We start from the raw sequence: 21409 nt of genomic DNA on the forward strand, positions 1-21409 counted from the left end.
TTATATATGTCTCTTTCTGTCTTTCTACATACATTATTGTGTTCTTATTTCTTGAGATGGTGGTGTCAGATGACTCAGTAGCAAATGATAAGAGGAAGTGAGCTTAGGCATTGTGATGTAACTGTTGTAAGGGTTACTTGAACATATGTGCTGTTGTCCTGTGTCCTGCTAGCAAAGATGGAGTGGGATGAGAGGTCAGGCCTTGCAGTGAGCTGGGATCCCAGGATAGGCTAAGGGTGTCGGGGATGAGGGTGGCACAAGCTGGTGGAGACAGAACACTGCAGCACTGAACTGCCTGATAATGAAGTTGGAGCAAGTGCTTTACCCTGCTGTGAGAACTGTGATGGCAGAATGGCTCAGATACATGAAGAGGGCAGCTTAGCAGCCAGCCTGTCAAGCTATAGGGCATCTCTCTTCATAGAAATATTTCCAGAGGGCCAAGAAACCAGTGTATTGGTGGGAAAGATGCCATTACTTCTCCAGCCAAGAGACTGGAGTTAAAGTCCCAACCCTAAGACTTGTGAAGGGCGCTTAATCATTTTAAATATTTGCTTTTGAATCTGATGTGGGGGTCTGTACTCCTAACACAGGGTCTTATAAATATTGGCAGTGGGATGATATGCATGCAGGTGTATTCATTCTCTCAATCCACACATTCACACAGCGAAATACCAAAATGCTGAAATCTGTGATGTGCCAGGTACTACTTGGTGCTAAGAAGATAGAGGTAAAAATGATGGGCATTGGTCTAACAGTTAATAACACAACTGGACACCTGTTTCTCATATCGGAGTCCTGGCTCTGCTCTCAAATTTAATTTTCTTCTAATGGGCACCTTGGGAAGCAGTACATTATGGATCAAGTGATAGGTTTCTCAGATTGAGTTCCCATTTCCTGGCTCCAGGCTGACCTAGCGCTGGCTATTAAAGGTAGGCATTTGGGGGCCAGATTACTGGATGGGAGTTCTCTCTGTGCTGCTATACCTCTCAAAGAGGAGAAGTTTTGTCCTACAGAGCTTATAGGTAACGACTTTATAGGAATCTGTACCATGTTTTATATTTATAGAGTAACATGTGCCTTTTGCTGATGCACTCAGGAAGTCTTTATGAGGTGATAATGTTTAGGTAAGGCCTTAAGGTATAATCATGATAGATAAAATGGAAAAGGGAGGGGAACCTTTAGGTAGAGGAATGACTGAGTCAAGACAGAGGAAGTAACTGAGTAAAATGAGGATCCAATGAAGGTAGGAAAGTTAGGCAGGAAAATAGATTGGGCTTGAGCTTGCATTCTCCTTTTCCCTCTATAGTCATGTCAGCCCTCTTCAGCCAGGTATATGAGAGCTAAAGCTGAGTGGAGTGATAGGCTAAGCCAGCACCCATTACCAGCTGCTTTATATCCTTTAACCTTGTGGTGGGAAGATACCAAAGGGAGAGGGGGTAGGAAGGTGTGCTAGTCTGGGAGGTGCTGAGCTCAGTGGGGCCTTTTCTCAATGCTGGTCCTCCTGAAACTTTGTAAAGTTTCACACTGGTTTCTTTCTGCCTTGGAAGTCTGCTCTGTTTCTAGTTTTGAGGTAGCAACCTAAATTCTGTTTTGGCCATGCTGAATTTAGAGTGCTTTGAATTGGAGAAGGCCTTCTGGTTGGCAGAATTTAACTGCTCGTTTAGCAACTTCAAGGCAGTAGCAAATGTGAGGATACTTCAGAAAGCTCATGGAGATGTATAATTAAAAGAAATTAATTTTGATGCAAGAAATAGAAATTCATGCCTACTTTTTTCATAATACACATTTTCCCTTGAAATTCAAAGATTTGTTAAGCCTTTATTTGTAGGGATGTTGACACACACACACACGCACACACACACACGCACACACACGTATACAGGGCTTCCGAAGAGATCTTCCGTCCACTGGTTCACTCCAGACTGAATTGCCTGTAACAACCAGAGCTAGGTCATGCCAAAGTCAGTAGGTGGGAAATCAAGTTGAGTCTCTCATATAGGCAGGGGCCCAAGGAGCTATGCCTCCCAGAGTGCATGATTAGAAGGAAACTGGAATTTGGGAAGGGTGCTGGGACTTGAACATAGGGACTGTGATGCCTTTACTGTGGTACCAACACCTGCTCCTCCATGGGCTTTCTGAAGATGCCTGGTAGTAGGAGGGTTCTTTTTTGCTTCTCCCCTCTCACAAACATCGTTGATACTAGACATACAGGATCCCACACCCCCAAAGGACTGTTACTTGGAGGCAGGTCTGAACTTGAGTAGTGACTAACAGTCCTCAGAGATGATGAAGAATGTCTATCAATGCACTTCCCATAAAGAGAACAGTATGGATAGTCTTCAGTGATTCAGGGTTTCAAAGAAACCTTTTGAAGAATCAACTCTACACTAGGTGTTAGATGCTTGGATTATAAGAGGTATGAGACACCATTCCTCAAGGTAGGATATATCCACATGTGTGCAGCTATGGTCTGATGTGACAGTGACTGACCAGATCATAAGACCAAAGCTTATTGAGAGACTGAAATGGAGCTTAGTGGCTGCCCAGCTGGCCCCATCACCCACTTTCACATTTTCCATGAAATATCTTCATTTCTGTGAAGACTGCCCGGACACCTCTTTGAAAAATAGCTCCTGCTGCCTCAGCACTTCTGCATTCCTGTATTAGCCTAGTTTCACCATAAGAGAATGCCCAACACAGGCAACTTATGAGGACCAGAGCTCACAATTTTGGGAGTCCAAGGGCATTGTATCTGTATCAGCTCCACTCTGATGAGAGTCCTCTTACATCATGGCTGACTGCAATAGCAGGAGCACCTGTGGGACCAAGGGGCACATTTTGAGCCAGGAACAATAGAGAGCGTAGGCCAGGCTTAGGCTATTATAACAACCTGTATTCCAAAAACTCAATCCAGTAGGCCAGTATTCCCTTCTGAAGGTAATGTTCCAAGGCTTAAGGACTTCCCACAAGACCTCACCTCTTTACATACTTAACACTATGCAGTACTGCTATCCTGGGGACAGTCAGTGAGATGTGAACCGTAGGGGAGACATTTGAACCATGGCATCTCCTTTCCAGCTCTGCAGCTTTGCTTTGTGCAAAGCAAAGCTTTCATCTTTTTGGTTATTGATGAGTAACAAACCATCTCCAAATTTAATAGCTGGAGTTGCGATTTCCTGTATCCCACTCTTCTGCTGGTTGAGTGCACTTGGCTGGGTAGTTCTTGCTTGAAGTTCCTCATACAGTTGCACTCATATATCACGGAGGCTATAGTCTCCCAAACCCAAGTTGGCAATGGGTATGAGACAGGTCTGACAGCTGAGCTTGGCTATCAGCAGTGAGCTCAGCTCCTGCTGGTGACAAGAGCATGTGGCTTCCTGTGGCTTCTTTACATGGCTCAAGCTTCTTGTGGCATGGTTATTGGGTTCCACAAAGTGTACCAAAAGTGAACATTCTAAGGGGTAAGAAACAAAATGTGCCAGGCCAGTGACACGTTACATGTGGTACTGCTTCACTTGGTCCGTGTGATTTGGTCCTTACTCTTGCTGAGGAGGTAGCAAGATCACATTACATAAGAACTTACGGGTTGTGAGATATAGTTGTTGCCATCACTGGAAAATCTATTTGACTGTTTTAATAACTTAATGTGAATACAGATTTCTGAATATGTCTATTTTTGGTTGACCCCAGAAGATATAATCCCCAGTAGGCAGGGGTATAGCCCCTGAGGCACAGCACATACTTTGAATAATGCTTGTCACAATAGTACACAGTGCATATTGAATATTGGTTCAGTGAGCTGTTGTGTCCATCCCTTTTAACAGACTGATATTCCCTATGGGCAAATATCTTGTCTCTTGATTCACCACTATATTGCACAGTGCCTGGCAAGGAGTTGGCTCAATAGCTGTATTTTAAATGAATGAGACAAGACCCTCCTGCTCCATGAAGAGCAGGAGGGATGGGACAGAGAGGCAGAAGAAAATACCACATGGCAAACAGGAAGGACAGCTGAGCAGGCAGTGAGGCTGGCTGTGGGCTCCCGAGGGCTGGATCCCAGCTGACTTCTAGGCTGTTGCGTCGTGTCCATAAGCAGGACTTCCAACAGTCACAAAATTGGCATGTTCTTGCTGAACAAATGAATGCCAAGGGACTCCCCCAAAACATGAATTTACAGATTTTTGTGGTGGTTAGGTTAAAGTCAGAACTCTTTTGTGAATAGAGAAAATCTTATAAATACAACCCCTGGAAAAGAAATTTTAAGTACTGAAAAATAGTCAGGTTTTGTATTTTTGAACATAGTGAAAGTGAGTTCAAATAATTTACATTCTTGTGCTGCCTTCCTCACTGTTGCAAGTCTAAAAGATCCTTAGAGTATCTCCTGAATATTTGACTAAATGTTACAAGGAAAAAAGTAGTTTTTAAGGTCAAGAGGAAAGAGAATAAGGCATTAATCTTCCATAGAGATAATGAAAATTAATGGCAAAAAAACCATAACTAAACCCACGGGTGCAAACACTATAGAAAAAAGTAACACTGAAGTATTAATGCATTAGAACTCATTATATATCTTTTTTTAAATAAGCTTGTGAGTCAATTATTAAAATTTAATGGAGAAATTTGAATCTTTTGCAACTTATCCACAGGAAATATGTAGGCAAGCAGAACACTAGTTATATATGAATAAAGGTGGAATTCTCATGTTCTCCATCCTTATTGGGTTAAAGAAAAACCTTCAAATACCTTGCTTTGTTAGCCTCAACAATAGTGTGACATTAACACCTACACAAAATCAATCGTTTCTCTAGTTTGATTCTACACCAAGTTACTAACAAATGATGAAGCCTTTGTACAAATGATGACTCAAAATATAGATGGAATTATGAATTTTAATGCCTATGCCTCAGATATGACAATTTACAAAAATCATGTCAAAAGTAAAGGCAATACTTAAGACAGAAAGTATTTCATTGTCCTGACTTGGCATCCTGCTAATAGGGAAAAGAGACTTCTAATGCTTCAAGTAGATGAGACTGGTGCAGGATGACCTAAGCCATGGCTGATCTTTCACGGGTCACCCTACCCCTGCAGTTCTCCAGGTCAGTCGTTTTCAGCACAGGAAACCTTGTCCTCCTTGGTCAGCCACCTGGCTGCTGTGCCACCATTACTGGTTCTTGGATTCTCTCAGTGGAACCTGGCAGTTCAGTCTGGGCTAGTTCAGAGCTCCGTTCAGTGCTCTGTCAACCAATACAACTTCTTGGTTCACTACTCATAGAAGTCCTGCCCACAAAGGCTTTTAGGATGACGGCATACATAGGAGGTTACTTTACAATGTTCATTGAAAATGGAATTAATAGAGAAGTGTATTTTGGTGCAAAGAGTGTCTGATGTACATGCAGTTTTTTGAAGTAATACTCATTTTCATGTGCTTTTTAAAGACCCCTTAATGTATCTGATTTGTGGATTGGTGTGTGTGTTTTTACATACATATCTGTACACATACACATTTGCACACACATACATTAGCTTTTTGACTCTTGACTTTTTGATTCTGAACAGACAAATCTAAGAATGCTGAATATTTACAGCTAGCTCCTCTGGTAGGAATGACCACGGTCTGGTTTCCAAAGCCTAATCACAGAAGAGCACCCTTGTGATTGGCTTCTTTACGCAGCACTAGCATGAATTGAGATTGAATTCCCTTTTATGGTGGAGTCATGTTGCATTGTATGGGTATGCTCATTGTATTTATTCATCTGTTGGTTTGGGATGGTTTCCTTGTCTCACTGTTAGGAATAATCTTGCTGTTGACATGTGGGTAAAGGTTTCTGTGTTGCCATATTTTCATTCTTGAGAATGAGGTGAAAAGTGGGATTTCTGGGTCCATGGTATCCATTTGAAGAACCACCACTCTATTCCAAAGTAGCTGCCCCACCAGACGTTGCTACCTGCTGTTTCTGGTGGCTCTACTTTGCCCACATTTTCATCAGCGCTTGCAAATGTGACTTTATGACATCAGCCATCCTAGTTGGTGTGAGCTGGTAGGGTTTAAAATGATTTGGGAAAGATTTTCTTTTCCAAGTAATTGTAAAGTGCAGTGTATATTTTTAGGTCTTCTATTAACTGTATAGGCATGGCTACTAAGAGATTTTACTTCCCATCACAATGGTAAAGGAAGTTTTACTCTTTCTTAATCTAAAGGTTTTCCTGGTATAAGCCATGTGAGATACTGTCTTTAATGTGGGAGTTGAGGGGGAGTTGAGGGGGAGTTGTGGAGGAGGGTTGGGTGGGAAGCAGGGTGTGTGGTAAGAGCTCCTGGGGTGTCACATCCCTTCCAGGAGACTGCTTGGCTTCTTATCAGTGTGTCTAACAGGTGTCTTTGCTTTCAGGAGGACTGGCCTTGGCCCATGTGCTCTTCTTCTATGTGAAGTACCTGGTCCTTTTTGGTGTTCCCGCTCTGCTCATGCGCCTGGATGGACTCACACCACCACCCCTCCCTCGCTGTGTGAGCACCATGTTCAGTTTCACGGGGATGTGGAGGTCAGTCATTGGCTTACTAGAGGCTTCCTTTCTGTGGTGTGGGAGGAGCTGTGTCCAGGCTGGCTTCACAGAACTTGGCCATCCTCCCTCTGCCCTGCACTGGAACTGTGATGCTCTAAGCTGAAGTAGGTATGGCAAAATATGTGTGCTGTACTCCTCAAAGTTACCACCAGGCTCTGAGGAGAGATGAGACAAGGATGGTTCTTGGCAAATTGGTGTAGTGGTGTGCAAAGCGTCACATGCAGGTGGATTCATACCAACTCAGGAGTGCTCCATATATTAATCATGTTAACTGCTTTCTATTTTCCTTGGAAATGACATCTGTACAGTTGAGACTGTATGTTTAAAAATGTACCTTCAAGATAATAACACAGGTCAGTGTAGTCACTTACTAGTTCTCAGATTAGCGTCACTTTACTAAATCCAAGCTTCAGTTTTCTTTTCTCCCATGGAGGTATATTACTACTCATATGATATCTGCATTGTGACAATAATGTGAATAATGATAACTGCACCTGTCTCCACTGGCAATGACTGATACATAACAGCTGTTGATGAATGTTAGCTTTTACCCTAATTGTTCCTGTGCACACAGAGATGCATTTTTCTTGGTTTTCTTATTACTCTTGATTTTGTCTCATGCACTTATGATTGGCCTATAATCTTTGTTCCATCCCTGCCCTTTCTGATAGTTGTTTATGAACAGACTAGCTTGCTGCTGTGTTTTTCCAATCACTCTTGGTGTGTGATGGGCAGCAGGATAGCTTTTATGACTGTAGGCATTGTACGATATAGTTACAATATAATTGTACGAGACTCAGGGCTGGTCTTGATGCAACAGTGGAGGTTAGTGCTCTGTTGGAATTCTGTACTCTAGTAACAAGTTGAGTATGCCTCATCAGAAAGTCCAAATCCCAAATTGGAAACATAAATGTTTATTTTCATCTGCTTAAAATCAGAGGGAGGGAGGGAAAGAGAACACACTTCTCTCCATTGGTTCACCTTCCAAGTACCCATCACAATCGGAGCTTGTTCAGGCTGATGGAACCAGGAGGCCTATCCAGGTCTCTCATCTGGGTGGCAAAAACCCAAGAGCTTGAGCCATTTTCTGCTGCCTCCTAGGAGCATTAGAAGGAAGGTGGATCCTAAGTATGGACTAGCCAAGCCTCTAATCAGGCACTCTGATGTGAGTGTAGCTTTCCCAGATGATTTAATGTGCTGTGCCACAAGGCCCACCCATAAAACTGTTGGAGCTTTAAAAAGGTAATATAGGGCCTGGTACGGTGGCCTAGCCTAGTGGCTAAAGTCCTCACCTTGCACGTGCCGGGATCCCATATGGGCACTGATTCTAATCCCGGCAGCTCCACCTCCCATCCAGCTCCCTGCCTGTGGCCTGGGAAAGCAGTGGAGGACGGCCCAAAGCCTTGGGACTCTGCACCCACATGGGAGACCCGGAGGAAGTTCCTGGCTCCTGGCTCCTGGCTTTGGATCGGCACAGCACCAGCTGTTGTAGGCTCTTGGGGAATGAATCATTGGACATAAGATCTTCCTCTGTATATCTGACTTTGCAATAAAAATAAAATAAATCTTAAAAAAATTTAAGTGATATAACCACAGAGATACTTTGAAGTTTCAGCACATTGAAGATCTTGGATTTTTCATGTTAGCAATGCTTTCCCAGTACAGTCTATACCAATAATCCCGAATCTGAAAACACCAAGATCCGAGACACTCTGATCCATGTGTTTTGGATTGAGGGATAGTTAGCCTGCTCCCCTTTTGTTTCTAGCTAGGCCTGCTCTACTCAGAATTTCTTGACTCGTTTAACTCAGTCTTATATTTCATCTCTGTGGACAGAAGACCCTAGTCATAGGTAGGGAAGAGCTCTGAGAATATTGCTCTATGTAACTAATGTAACAGAGAAGCAGGTGGGTAGCATCCGATCTCCTGATTTCTTCTGGAAAAAAGATGAATTTATCTGAGACTGTTTAAACACATTTTATATTTGATCACCCTGGCTTCTGGGGTTAAACTTTTCAAAAGATTATTGCAGGGAATGTCATATAATTGCTTAGATCTAGATTTAATTCCTTTCTCAAATACCCTGGGTTGCCCTGTTTGAATGACAAGCTTGGGAAATGCTAGCGAAAGGGCCTTCTCTAACTAGAAGGCCAGGGAGTAGTTGATATTTAACCCTGTCAGTGTTTGACCTTCTTGCAAAAGTAATTTTTCTGAATCGGTGAGTCGGGACCCAACATGATATGGGGCACATCACAAGGCTTTATGAACTTTGTACAGTTCCGCAGTCCCCTCTGTGTGAACACTCCAACTGATGGATTTCTTGGGAAGCACATTTTCCTAGCTTATGTCTGGAGTGTTAATTGACTCAACTGAAAAACTAGGATTCCCAGACAAGGATGTTATCTTGGCTTCAGGCTCCTTTTGCATTATACAAATCCATTGATTGTCACAAGAAAGCTTTTTATTTTTGAGAAACATTTATTGACTTATTTGTAAGTCAGAATGACAGATCAACTGGTGAACTCCACAGATGGCTAAAATGCTGGGGTTAAGGCAGGCTGAAGCCACGAGCTTCATCCAGGTCTCTCGCAACGGGTGGTGTTAGGAACCCAAACACTTGGGTCATCTTCCTGCATTTTTCCCAGGCCATTACCAGGGTGCTGGTCCAGTGCTCTGATGGGAAACCAGCACCACAGGTCAAGGCTTTATCCAAGATGCCCCAGTGCTGGCCCCAAAAGCATTTTAGATAGTTGGCCATATTTCACACTCAGGGTGATTGCCTTTTTTTTAACTAGTTGAAAGTTAAAGTTTTGGTCTAAGAAGACTCTTAGTTCTTTTTCAAAAAAGTTATTTATTTTTTATTGGAAAATCAGATATACAGAGAGAAGGAGAGACAGAGAGGAAGATCTTCCATCTGATGATTCACTTCCCAAGTGACCATGACAGCTGAAGCTGTGCTGATCCAAGCCAGGAGCCCAGAGCCTCTTTTGGGTCTCCCATGTGGGTGCAGGGTCTCAAGGTTTTGGATCATCCTCAACTGCTTTCCCAGGCCACAAGCAGAGAGCTGGATGGGATGTGGGGCCACTGGGATTAGAACTGACGCTCATATGGGATCCTGGCATGTGAAAAGCAAGGACTTAGCCACTAGGCTACCACACTGGGCCCATAAGACCTTTAGTTCTATATAAACCACGGAGGTGGAGAGCCTATGCCTATTCAATTCCAGGCTGTCTTCTTTCTCTCAGTTAAGTTTAAGATGAATGTGGGTAAGAGTAACACTGAAAAGATGATTTAAGGAGGAAGTGCTAGGGTGTGCCCGTGGAAAGATGTGGTTTCCAAAGAAGACACTCATCAGGGCATCTGTTGAAATAACAAAAGCGCCTTCTGGGGGTGATCCACCTTAACTCTTTCAGCAGGCATGGGCATAGGCCTTCCCCTGTCTGTTTCTATGTCATTGAAGCTTCTTGCAAGGTTCTCTAGTTTATCGTTTATGCTTAGCAGCACTTGGCTCTTTGTGCACCAAGGCTGTTGGGTGTCACATAGCTGAGTCTCGAGATGAAGAATTCTGGGTTACCGTGCACTCTTTATGGCTTGGAAGCGGTTTGCAGTTGATAATGAATAAGGATTGTGTCTCATCTCGTGCATGCTTGGTAGATGCTGCTTCATTGCTAGCAGGAGATTTTCCATGCTTCGTGCCCTGTTTCTAGTACACAAACATGACATGGGCCCAGGTTCCCCTTTTTGAACTTTTTGCTTGAAGAAAGTGTGTGAATGGGAAAATATATTTTCAATTGTGACAGTCTTGTCCATAACTTACTTCACATTCATATGTCTGAACCCTTTCTTGAGGCCTTGCCACAGGCAGAAGATGGCTCCCTCCATCTGGATTTAAAGCCAAGAGGAATTTGATCCTGAGCAGGTGGAAAAGTTGGTGAGGCAAATGATTCTGCTGGGCCTTGACAACTGTTTGCGCAGCGACACACAGTCCTGAGTGGGTGGACACTGAGGGAAGAGGCTCAGAAACAATCTTGGAAGATTGTGTAATGATTGCTTGAGCTTTTAGGAAATTCTCACACAGTGAGGCTTAGAACTGATAACAGATGAAGTTTTAGCCCACTGTGTTGAGATACCTTACACCCCTTGAACACTCGACTGACTGTTTAACACTGACAGCAGCCTTGAAGCCAGCAGTGGCTGTAACAGTGGCATCTGCATCGTACATCATAGAATAGACAAAATTGGCTATCAGCAGAGAGATAATCTTCCTTGGCATGATATTTCTTTTTTTTTTTTTTTTTTTTTTTTTGGCATGATATTTCAAATTGACCATGAACAATTGCTCTTCACCCACATGGTCCGAACTTGAGCATGAGAATGTGACATATTTGCCTATTTTCCCCTCTCCCAGCTCTTTATGTAATTCCTCCTTAAATATTTGCAGGCATAATAAAGCCCTTAGGAGCATGTGTATTCCCACTGGGTTAATTTTTCTCCTGTGGTCATTACAGGCCTGAGAAATTGAGAATGTTCTGTTTAATTTTTAGGTTTCATGTTTTAATTTAAGTGAGTTGAGACCAGTAATGAGCTTCTTTTGCCAAGAGTCATTAAAGATGACATTGCATACCCAAGGTTCCAAATTAGAAATCTGGTCATGTTCCCCCTGATTTGATTTCTAGCTATGAAAGCAAAGTGTGCAAACGGATAGAATTTCTTATGGTGGCTCATGAGTTATGGGTCAATTTCAATTATCTCAGGAATCTTGCTCAGCTTGCCCTGTGCATTTCTTGAAATACAATGTTCTCAGGTCTTCACAAGCAAACTCATGCATCATTGCTTATCGCAGTGGGATCTCAGAGCAGTTGGTGGCTGCTGGACCTGAATATATGGGGTGTCATTTCATTGGGGGCACAAGTTGCATTAGCTGTTAGGTCAGCAATAGAAGAATTGAAGTCCCTGGGTGGATTGTTGGTCTAGGTTTGTGGTAGATGATAAAGCCTACAGTGTAAAGTGATGGCTTGGAATTAATTCTAACTTTGAATCATGTTTACCTCCAGTTGTAGGGCAGGCTAGAAGGCACAGAGTTTGTGAAATATGATTTATATCTGTGTCATCAGGTGCACAGTGAAGACTGGGTGAACACCAAAGGTGGAACTGGTACTGTTCATAAACGTTGGCTTGTTGGGAAGCAGCTTGGTGGTGACTGAGTTTATTCCTTAACATCAATGTGACTTTAGGAAAATAAGACTTCTAAGTCCGTTTTTTTTTTTTTATCTCTAAAAATGAGGATAATTACAATACCAGTCTCATAGGAATGATGTGAGGATTGGTGGAGTGAACCTCCAAGAAATTGCGGTTCTTCTTCTTTTTTTTTTCTGGGGGTGAAGGACTTGAAAATCTAACAAAGCCAGAGATGACTGAGAGATCTGGTCCCTGATGGGCTGATGCAGTGAGTCAGGAGTACTGATGAGGTGGACTGAGCAAAGGCTCCAGTCCAATTCTGTGCCAGAGACTTGATTCAGACAGCCAGATGTGAAGGTTGCAGGCCCTGCCCTCTGAGAGGCCCTTTGTTTCCTTATTTGTTGGATGAAGACTAGTTTTGTCACCAGAGGATGTCTGTCCACCTTCACTCTTGTCGTCCTCAGCTGTCTTGAGTTGGATGACCACTGGTATCCCAGTGCTGAATAGTCTCACTCTGATGACCCATGTCGTCAAGTGGTAATTAACCTCTCCATGTGCAATTCCTGGGGAAGCAAGTAGAGCTTGATTCATTGGGCTACTGCTTTTGAGTTACTCAGATCATGGCCTAAAGCCCTGAGTGCAAGTAATGTGCTTTGGCTTTGGTTTGTTTCCTCACGGTTCATGTTCCATAACTTTATATTGGTCCCTAAGATGTGGTGTTAAGGAAGCAAAACCTTTAGGAGGTGGATGATGCTGGGAGGTGATGAAGTCATTGGGAACATGGTCCTTGAAAGGGATTAATGTCTTCTTAGCACCTGGATCATTTCCCATGAGAGTGATTTATTGTAAGTTTCTCTGATTCTCACCTTATCATATAATCTTTCTCATGTGCATCATAATGCCATCCACCATGTTGTGATGCAGCTAGAAGGCAGAGCCAAACAGATGAAGGAAGCTCCTTCCTTAGTTCTGGCGCAGATTCTGGGGACTCCTGTGCTTCCGCTTTGAGGTCCACCTCCCCCAACCTCCTGTTCATACGCTGCTTCAGGTTAGTTGTAGCAACTGAAAAGGAATGAACGTTTTAGGGCTGGCACCTGGAGTTGGTCAGGAGTCAGTTGAAAGATGTCAGAGGAAACTTGCACCATTTTCTTGTTTTTAATTTCCCATAAAATAGTCTTGCAGATGAGTAGTTGCAAGATGAGGTGGTGGCAGTAGGGGTAAGCACATGTGGCAGATAGGGATATCTTTTACTTTACTTTACTTTACTTTACTTTTTGATGATGTTTACATAGTTGATTTGTTTGGAAGGGTCAATGATTAGGGGAAAGTAGGTGAGACCATTGTTTCCACTTTTTCTTTTTCTTCCTCCTGTATCTGGGGAAGAGGGGCGATAAGGTGAGAAGGCACACCAGGCCTCCTAGCCGCCTCAGTACCCGGGAATGAGCAATGGCCAACCAATGTCATCCTGGAGTCTCTGATGTAGAGTGTGCTCTGATCTGAGGGTTCTGCTCAGGTGGTTTTGATAGTTCTGAAATACTGCCAATCTCACAGATCCAAGACTGGGGAAATCCTTTCAGGGTCCATTGGCTGAAATAGTCCACCTTAGAGTCTGCATTTGTCCAGATATTTGCTGTCAAGCTTTGCTGCACTAAATGACTGCTTTGTTCTGTCCTCTTTCCTCTGCTATGGCATCAGATTCCTCTTTAGGCACCAATGAACTGACATATCCTACATGTGCATCTGTATTTGCTGTCCACTGCTCCATCTTTTTCACTGAAGAGGTCCAGCTCTGACACATGCACTCCATTGTCAGACCACAGGTCCTGCCATTCTCCCCACGTTTGGAGATCTGAGTTCTGTGGTTTAGTTGGGGGGAGCCCTCAGAGAAATCTCGTTTGAGGTGATCCCATACCTGACTCTTGTGTGCACCTGCCAGTACAGGGTCATGCTTGTTCTGTCACTCACATCAGCCTACGCACACACTGATAGTTGCAATTACTAGGTCAGATCTATCCCCATCCCCCTCTCTTATGTAAACCAATGGGTGCAGTGGCCCAGCCCAATCCTGCCCACCATATACTCAGCCCTCACACACACCAGGGGGAACTGCAACCCAGTAAAAGTGATCCCCAATAACCCCCACTGGGTTGGCCGCTGTGCCTGCCAGCATGTGCAGTGGACACATCCAGACTGTCCCACATCTCCTTTGGCTCTTGTATGCATCATTGGACATTGAAGCCTAGCTCAACCCAACCAACTCTACCCCCAGTGCATGCTCATGCCAGTGGGTGCCCCGCCTGTATAACTATGCCCATCCCAGTCCTGATTCTCATGTGTACCAGTGGGAGTTGCAGCCCATCAGGGAGGTTCCCATAGTTTCCCTACTGGACCCACTCCCAGTCCTGAATCTTACACTCTCCAGTTGGTTCTGCAGTCCAGCTCTGCAGTCTAACTCTAGTCCCAGCACTTGCCAGCTAATGCTGTGGCGAATTCAACCAGCCTCCCGTTACTCTGTCTCTTGCCTGTACCCATGAATACAGTCAGCTAGCCTAGCCTGGCTCTCTCCTAACCCAGTTCACATGCAGGCCAACAGGTGTTGTAACCCTGCCCAGCCTGGTCCACCTCATTTCAGCTCTCACACTCACCAGCAGGAGCAATGGCCCAACAGGGGAGTCCCCTGCAGCTCCCCTCCTGAGCTCACACTCACCCTACCCCCAACCTGGGTTTCACATGTGCTGGTGGGTGCTGCGTCCCAGTCTGGCATGGTCTGTCTCATCTCAGCATTTGTTAGGGGGTGCTGCTGCCAATCTAGCTATCCATCCCCCAGCCCTGGCCTAATGTGAACTGGCTGGTGCTGTGGCCTGACCTGGCCTGTATTGTACTCCATCCTGGTTCTCAGTTCTGCCAGTGGATGTATGAACAGGCCCTTTCCTGACCCACATTTATGCCAGCAGATATTGTGACCTGGCCTAGTCTGGGCTGCTCCTTGCCTTGGGTCTTTTTTTTTTTTTTTAAGATTTATTTATTTTTATTACAAAGTCAGATATTCAGAGAGAGGAGGAGAGATAGAGAGGAAGATCTTCCATCTGATGATTCACTCCCCAACTGAGCCTCAGCGGGCCGGTGCACGCCGATCCGAAGCCGGGAACCTGAAACCTCTTCCGGGTCTCCCACGTGGGTGCAGGGCCCAAAGCATTGGGCCATCCTCGACTGCTTTTCCAGGCCACAAGCAGGGAGCTGGATGGGAAGTGGAGCTACCAGGATTAGAACCGGCACCCATATGGGATCCCGGGGCATTCAAGGCGGGGACTTAAGCTGCTAGGCCACGCCGCTGGGCCCCTTGCCTTGGTTCTTACGCTCAGCTTCAGGGACTGCCTCCTGACAAAGTTTTCCAAGCTCCTCTATCAGGTCTCCTCCCAGGCAGATCTTGTGCACGCTGGTGGGTCCTTGAACTAGCCTAACTTGGTCCATCTCCTGTACTGGCAGGAACAGTGATCCTTCCCAACTGGCCCACTCCCATTCTGGTTCTTACTGTTGGGTGTTACAGCCAAGCCACAACAGATGAAGATTTCAAAGTGGACATATGTGAGTTCCCAGAATCTGCCTCGGTACTAAGGAAGGAGTCCTTGCACAGTTTCCAGCTAGTGGATATGTAGGATTGCCTCACATTTTGATACCTCTGCCAGTCAGTGTTTCTCACGATCGCCTCTCAGCAGGCTCTGAGAACATACTTTCCTTCTCCTGACATTCACATTTTAAATCCCTCTCCATTTGCCTCCAAGCATGAGCCTCCATAGATCAAAGAGAAAAGAAATAGTGAGTTGAGGCAAATTGTATGAACCATCCTGACATCTTGCATCCTGGATTTATTTTCTCCCTGGGTGGAAGACTTCAGCTCCCAGTCTCCAAGAAGCTCCTAGGTGAAAGACACACAGGGTAAGAAATAGTCCGAAACAAGAAGCATAGGGGTGTGTGCAGGTGGGAGGTGCTAGTCACCTATCAGCCAAGCAGTGATTGAGAGTGCAGATCTGGAGCCATGATTCCTGGGTTGGAAGCCTGGCTCCCTTGCTTGCTGGCTGTTGACCTCTGTCTGAATTTACTTCTCCGAGAATGGAGATACTGCCATGGGACATAGACCTGTGGTGTCCTGGGCCTTCCATGCCGGTGGTCACAGCCATCAGGCTGTGAGGTCTCTGAGGGCAGCATAACCTTGCTCTTGTCTAATGCTGCATCCCAGCAGCCTCCTCCCTGGGTTGACATCCTCTTCCATGTCTCAGGATTTAATGGAGTTCCAGCAAATCTACACTGAATGCATGGCGAACAGTCTTGCTTGAAATTTTCATTGCCATGAGCTTGGGTCTGGAGCTGGGCCATCTGTCTCTGGAGCAGGTGTTGACCTCGTAGGTGTTCTGTGGCAACCTCTGTTGACATTCTATCCTCTCTGTCTCCCTGTTTTCCTCATTATGTTAGGATGTCTGTGCCAGAATAATGTGTCTGCCCACAATGTTCCTGAGAATTTGCCTTTTTATGTATCTACAGTGAGGCACGAATAACTTCCTCATTTAGTTACTGTCATTATTTTATCAGACGTTGTGCTGAGTCTTAAATCTTGGATGAGAAAGAAAGTTACAAAGTGGAGGGAAGAAAAGGGTTTTAGTTCAGGCTGGGATTTTGGACAGGTGTTTTGCGGCTGTTTCTGCTTGTGGATAGGAATTTTTCTGGGGGTGGTCCTGAAAGAAGAAGCACTCATGTCTTGCAGACAAAGAGGGGAATCCTGAACACCAGGCTGGGCATGAAATCACTCTAAAACATGTGCTCAGAGCAGCCCAGATGCTGATAATAACACGGCAAGAACAGCAGCAACAGACATAGTGCCTACATTCAGCTGGAGCTGTCCTAAGTGCTCTTGCAGATCCCAATTTATTCATTTCTTACAAAACCCTATGCAGTCAGTATGACTGATAGCCCCACTTTACAAAGGATGGAACTGAGAGAGAGAGGTTCAGTGACTTTCCTTAAATCACACAGCTGGTTGTGTGTGTGGGGGTAGTCGGGGAGGATCTTGGATTTGAACCCAAGAGCATGGTCCCAGCAGCTGTGCTCTGTGTCACCGCCCATTTGCCAGTCCTTGTAGTCGGATGGAGCCAAGGCACGCACAGCCCTAACTCCTGGTCCGGAGCATGAGGCTTGCGTGCCAGGAGCTGGGATCAGGAGCACTTGGGTATGATGATGGCTCAGTCACTGACTCCTCAGGTAGTTCTAGGAAGCAGGGTGCAGCTGGGCAGAGGTTGGCCCCCGTGCTCCCAGGGCTGTGTGGCATGGGCTTGTTTTGATGTCACCTCCCTTATGCCATAGAAAGCAGTCCAGGCACAGCTGCCTGTGGAGGGGAAGGGGGTACTTCTGGGGTTCCCATAGAAGCATGTCTGTGCCGCTCCTGCCAGAGTCTCCTGCTTCCAATGCCACCTTGACGACATTCTGCTTCTCCTCCTCTGTTCTTGACCTCACTTCAGGGTAACTCCCTTTTCTGCTCCTTGATGCAGAGAATACTTGGACTTAAATGCCTTTCATGTGCCACTGATGGTGCTGCATGTTGGTATGCAGTAGGGAACAGAGGAAGCTAAAGCACCTCTTCTCTGATCTCTGGGTCTATTTGCTCAAGCATAAGAAAGTAAACATACAAATAAATAAGTGATATGGTGTCTTAGGATGTAATCAATACTATGGAAATATGGAGGAGGGAAAGGAGGACTCAGACTTGGGATAAGGATTGTATTATGTCGTATGCAAGGTTTGTGCAAAGTGAATTGGTGTACGTGCTACCTTTTCTCTTTGGAAAGCACAAGGGTAGGTCCCTGCCATCTTGTGATCATCACCTTTCCTTCAAGCATTTGACACAAAGCTTGCTTTTCTATGTGGCTCTGTTTAGAGGCACTTGACTCAACTGTCTTACTGGGTAATTAACTTGAATCCATGACCAGTAGTATGACAACTCACGCACTACTGGTGTGAGTTGCTTCATGCTTGGGTTCCTCCACAAGGCATCTCACAGCTGTTTTGTGCTTGGAAGACTAAGCAGAACATCACCCTGATGCTCAGGGACAATTAAAACAGTGAGATAATAAATTTTTTTTTTACAAAAATGGAAAAACATGAGAAGCTAAGTATGTGGCGAAGAGACCCTTGCATGTAGTGTGAATTCCGAAGGTGGAAGGGAGAGCATGCCTGTGTCAGATGACTGAAGTCTGTTGCTTCTCTGAGCTTTTGTGCACCAGTGACCTTAAAAGTACCTCGTGTTTTTCAAGTGGGGTTACAAATAAACTATAGTGAGCAGGTGTATTTGCACAGATGACATTGGTGAATAACTAGCCGTCACAGGTGACTAAGGAAGGCCTCATGGAGAAGGTGACATGTCATGAAGCCTTGGCAGAAAGTACAGGAGTCACATGGGTAATCTGAGATGTGTTTAGGAAGAGGGCAGGGCCAACACAGAGGCCCTGAGCTGGAGACATGCCCAAAGTGCTGTCTAAACCGCAGGGAGGCCAGTGTCACCATGAGTGAGTGTGGGGTGAGCAGGGGGCTGGAGAAGGAACTGGGTCAGCCTTTGTGCATCCTTCAGTTTTCATGAGTGAGGTGGAGGCTCTGGGAAGCATTTAAGGTGGGAGGCAGTGCTGTGCTGTGTTGAGATTGAGTAGTAAATGAAGTTAGGGAGTTGTGGAGTTATCCACAGGCAAGCATTGACCCATTCGGGTCACCTATGCATAAAGAATCACCTGTCCAAAGTCGCTCCAGGGTCCCCAGTGGAGGTCCCCAGGGACTTGGCTGCCTTTTAGCAGCATGAGAAAGAATGGAACTATCTGTCATGTCCTGTACCACCAGTGCCGCTCTGCAGCTGGGCTCCCGCTTGAACTGACCTGAGGTATTGGTTTCCACAAAGCCATCTGACCTGCCTTTTGAGTCTTGCACAATTCAGGTTATTTGAAGCACAGGGTGCTGGTAATTAGCTAAAAGACTGACTGTTTGCCTGCATCAAAGTCACGTGCGTGGCTGTAGTTCCTGACTTGGCTTTGCTTTGTGCAGCCATGAGTCTCCCCCTTGACAGTCCCAATATCCTTCACCATGGCTGGGAAGGGAACTGTGGCTGAACAAATTGCTGAGTGAGGGTATTTGTATCCGAAGTCAAGTGTGGAAATAATTCCTGTCACGTTGCCATGATACTTTAATGAATCCAGAAAATGCTTTGGGTAATGCATTATTAAAGGCATGCTCGGCCGAGCTTCCGTGTGTACAATCTGAGCGTGAACTTATTAGCATTTCAGGTTGATACTTTTTTTAGATTTAATTAGATTTCAGGCTTCAATCGATTTATTAAATGAATTTCTCACTGCTTAAAAGGTGTAATATGTGCATGACAGTAGCTTTTCATCACTCTTATTGCCTCCTGTGCAGATCCCAGCTTCCGTCTTGGCTCCAAAGCCAGAGGTTATTTTCCAAAGATCCTGTGCTGTATAAATGTAGCCTCTTTTGTGCTTGGAGATGCTGGGCTGATGGGGAGGGTTGTTGTTTATTCTCACTTCTCGATGTGATTGCACCTTTCTAGACTTCCAGGAAACGTGACTAATGCATCATACTAGCCCTGTCTTCTACTCAGTGACCCTCTTACCCCTGGGAATCTTTCTGCTGTTACTTTGACCTCAAATCCACAAACTTTTATTTCTACTGCAACGAGGAGAGCTTGGGGACTAGTCAGGTGGTAATGAATTAATTGTAACTAATCACAGCATATTAGTGGTTTTCAGTGTGTGCCTGGGAGAAAAGAAAATAGTGTTTTGGTAACATTCTGCGTTTGTTTAAGAGTACATTTCTCTGCACCGCTGGGGTGCCCTAACTCTGTCACTGCTTACCTGGCTCTACTTGGGCAGTCACTGAGCAGTGAGTGCCTCCTCTGACATGGGTTCCCAATATCTTAAGATAACTTTTTTCTCACTGACTTTAGGCTGTGTGTGTATGTGCACATGTGTGCATGCCCTTGTCCATCTGTCTTATATGTGGGATAAGGGAAGTCAGTATGGAAAAATGGATCAGTTTCTGATTGAGTATAATAACAATGTTCAAATAAATAGTGCCTGCAGTGCAAAGTAGAAGAGGTACCATCTTGTGATGTGTTTTTACTTTATAAATGAACTAGGTCTTGGAGTCTGATGGGCAGCTCATTATTTTTAATATATGTACTGTGTATTTCCTAACATACTGTGTTTCTGAGAGTTGAATTGGAAAGGGATTAAAGGCCCAGCAACCCAGGTAGAAGAATGTAACTCTAAATCCAGTTCTATCCTATAAGTCTTTCTTTAATATAAGGATAAATCCATTTGTTGCTGTAGAGCAACAGCTGTGTTCAGAGTGCTGTGATTTAGAATTCAGGAAAAAAAAATGAAGGTTAGTTAAGAAGTGAAGCCCAGAGGCAAAACAGGATTGTAGTTGACTGGCAGCTCATCTTCAGGGACAGGGATAATTTTGTTTATTTTTGTCAAACTTGGCATAAGATATGTTATGTAAGAGGTAGGTCTGTGATTGTTTTAAAAAAATCCTGATTTATTATCTATATTGATGCTCCATTTTTCTGTTTTTCATTGGCTTATAGTATATTGTGGTACCTGATTTTTTTGGTGCTCAAGTTGTCTTGATCCTAGCCAGTAGGGACCTCTTCAATGTCCTTAAGCATGCACAGCTGACATTTGAAGAAGATACTCCATATTTACAAATCTGGTCCAACCAAACATCCTCCTTTCTTTTGTGGTCTCTGAAGCATCTATGCATGACCACCAGGTGGTGGATGACTGCATGTAGAGACCCAGTAAGGTCAGGTATGGGCTGGAGGCTCATGGGGCCTCCTTGCTACCCTATCTTGAACTTTAGCATCTTCTATTAGGCCAGGTAGTTATCAGGATGAAGAGAGAAAAAAGGCATATGAGACTGCGAATTAAAAAAGAAAGAACAAGGAGACCCAATCTCTTCCTGTGCAAGAGTCGACCAGGACCTCGATGGAAAGGAGAATAAATTACCTGTACTTTTTAACATAGCTATGTCTCCCTCTGGGTTAGGCAGAGCCCAGTCCCACTGTCCAACTCCTCTGAGTTAAGTCCTCTGGACTCCAGGTGAGGTGCTACAGACTCATTCACTGGTCTACCCTGGTAAGGGCTGCGGCCCTGTCTTGTCTCGGCTGACAGGGTCTGTTATGTCCATGGAGGACTGCGGCAGAATTGATACCTGGTTGTTTCCTCTACCCGCAGTTCAAGTCCCACGCCCCTGTGGGCCTTTGGATCTCAGGCTGAGTGTGTCCCATGTGGTCTTGGGTTTCCAGAAGGCATTTGGTAAGCTAGCATATTGGGCCCCAGTTTCCTTTAATGCTTGAAGAGGTAATAAAATGAGGACCTTTAGGATTCTCTTCAGGTTTAAAATTCTCTAATCTGGAAAATTAGGGTAGGAGATTTGCATTCTTCAACTTGTATTCTCCTGTTTGTCTTGCCTATCAACCCTAGGATTCTGCTCTTGTGTTGAACAACAATAAACAGTTTTCATGGGGTTTCTGCTTTAATAATCTCTTATTCTTCCAGTTATCCTTCATGATAAAAGTATAATCAAGATATTAATACATTTATATCCTGTGGCATGG

The 21409-nt window shown here is 44.7% G+C and overlaps 1 protein-coding gene across 2 annotated transcripts in view; it reads left to right on the top strand.

The window, feature by feature from the left end:
• HHAT (hedgehog acyltransferase) overlaps positions 1 to 21409 on the top strand; it is a 262535-nt gene that overhangs the window by 91149 nt on the left and 149977 nt on the right. For both annotated transcript variants that reach the window (XM_058669146.1, XM_004578676.4), the window contains exon 8: positions 6390 to 6540. In XM_058669146.1, coding sequence (XP_058525129.1) covers positions 6390 to 6540 — 151 coding nt within the window. The remainder of the gene's footprint in view (positions 1 to 6389; positions 6541 to 21409) is intronic.

The sequence above is a fragment of the Ochotona princeps genome, chromosome 10 (assembly GCF_030435755.1).
Source record: "Ochotona princeps isolate mOchPri1 chromosome 10, mOchPri1.hap1, whole genome shotgun sequence".
NCBI lineage: Eukaryota > Metazoa > Chordata > Mammalia > Lagomorpha > Ochotonidae > Ochotona > Ochotona princeps.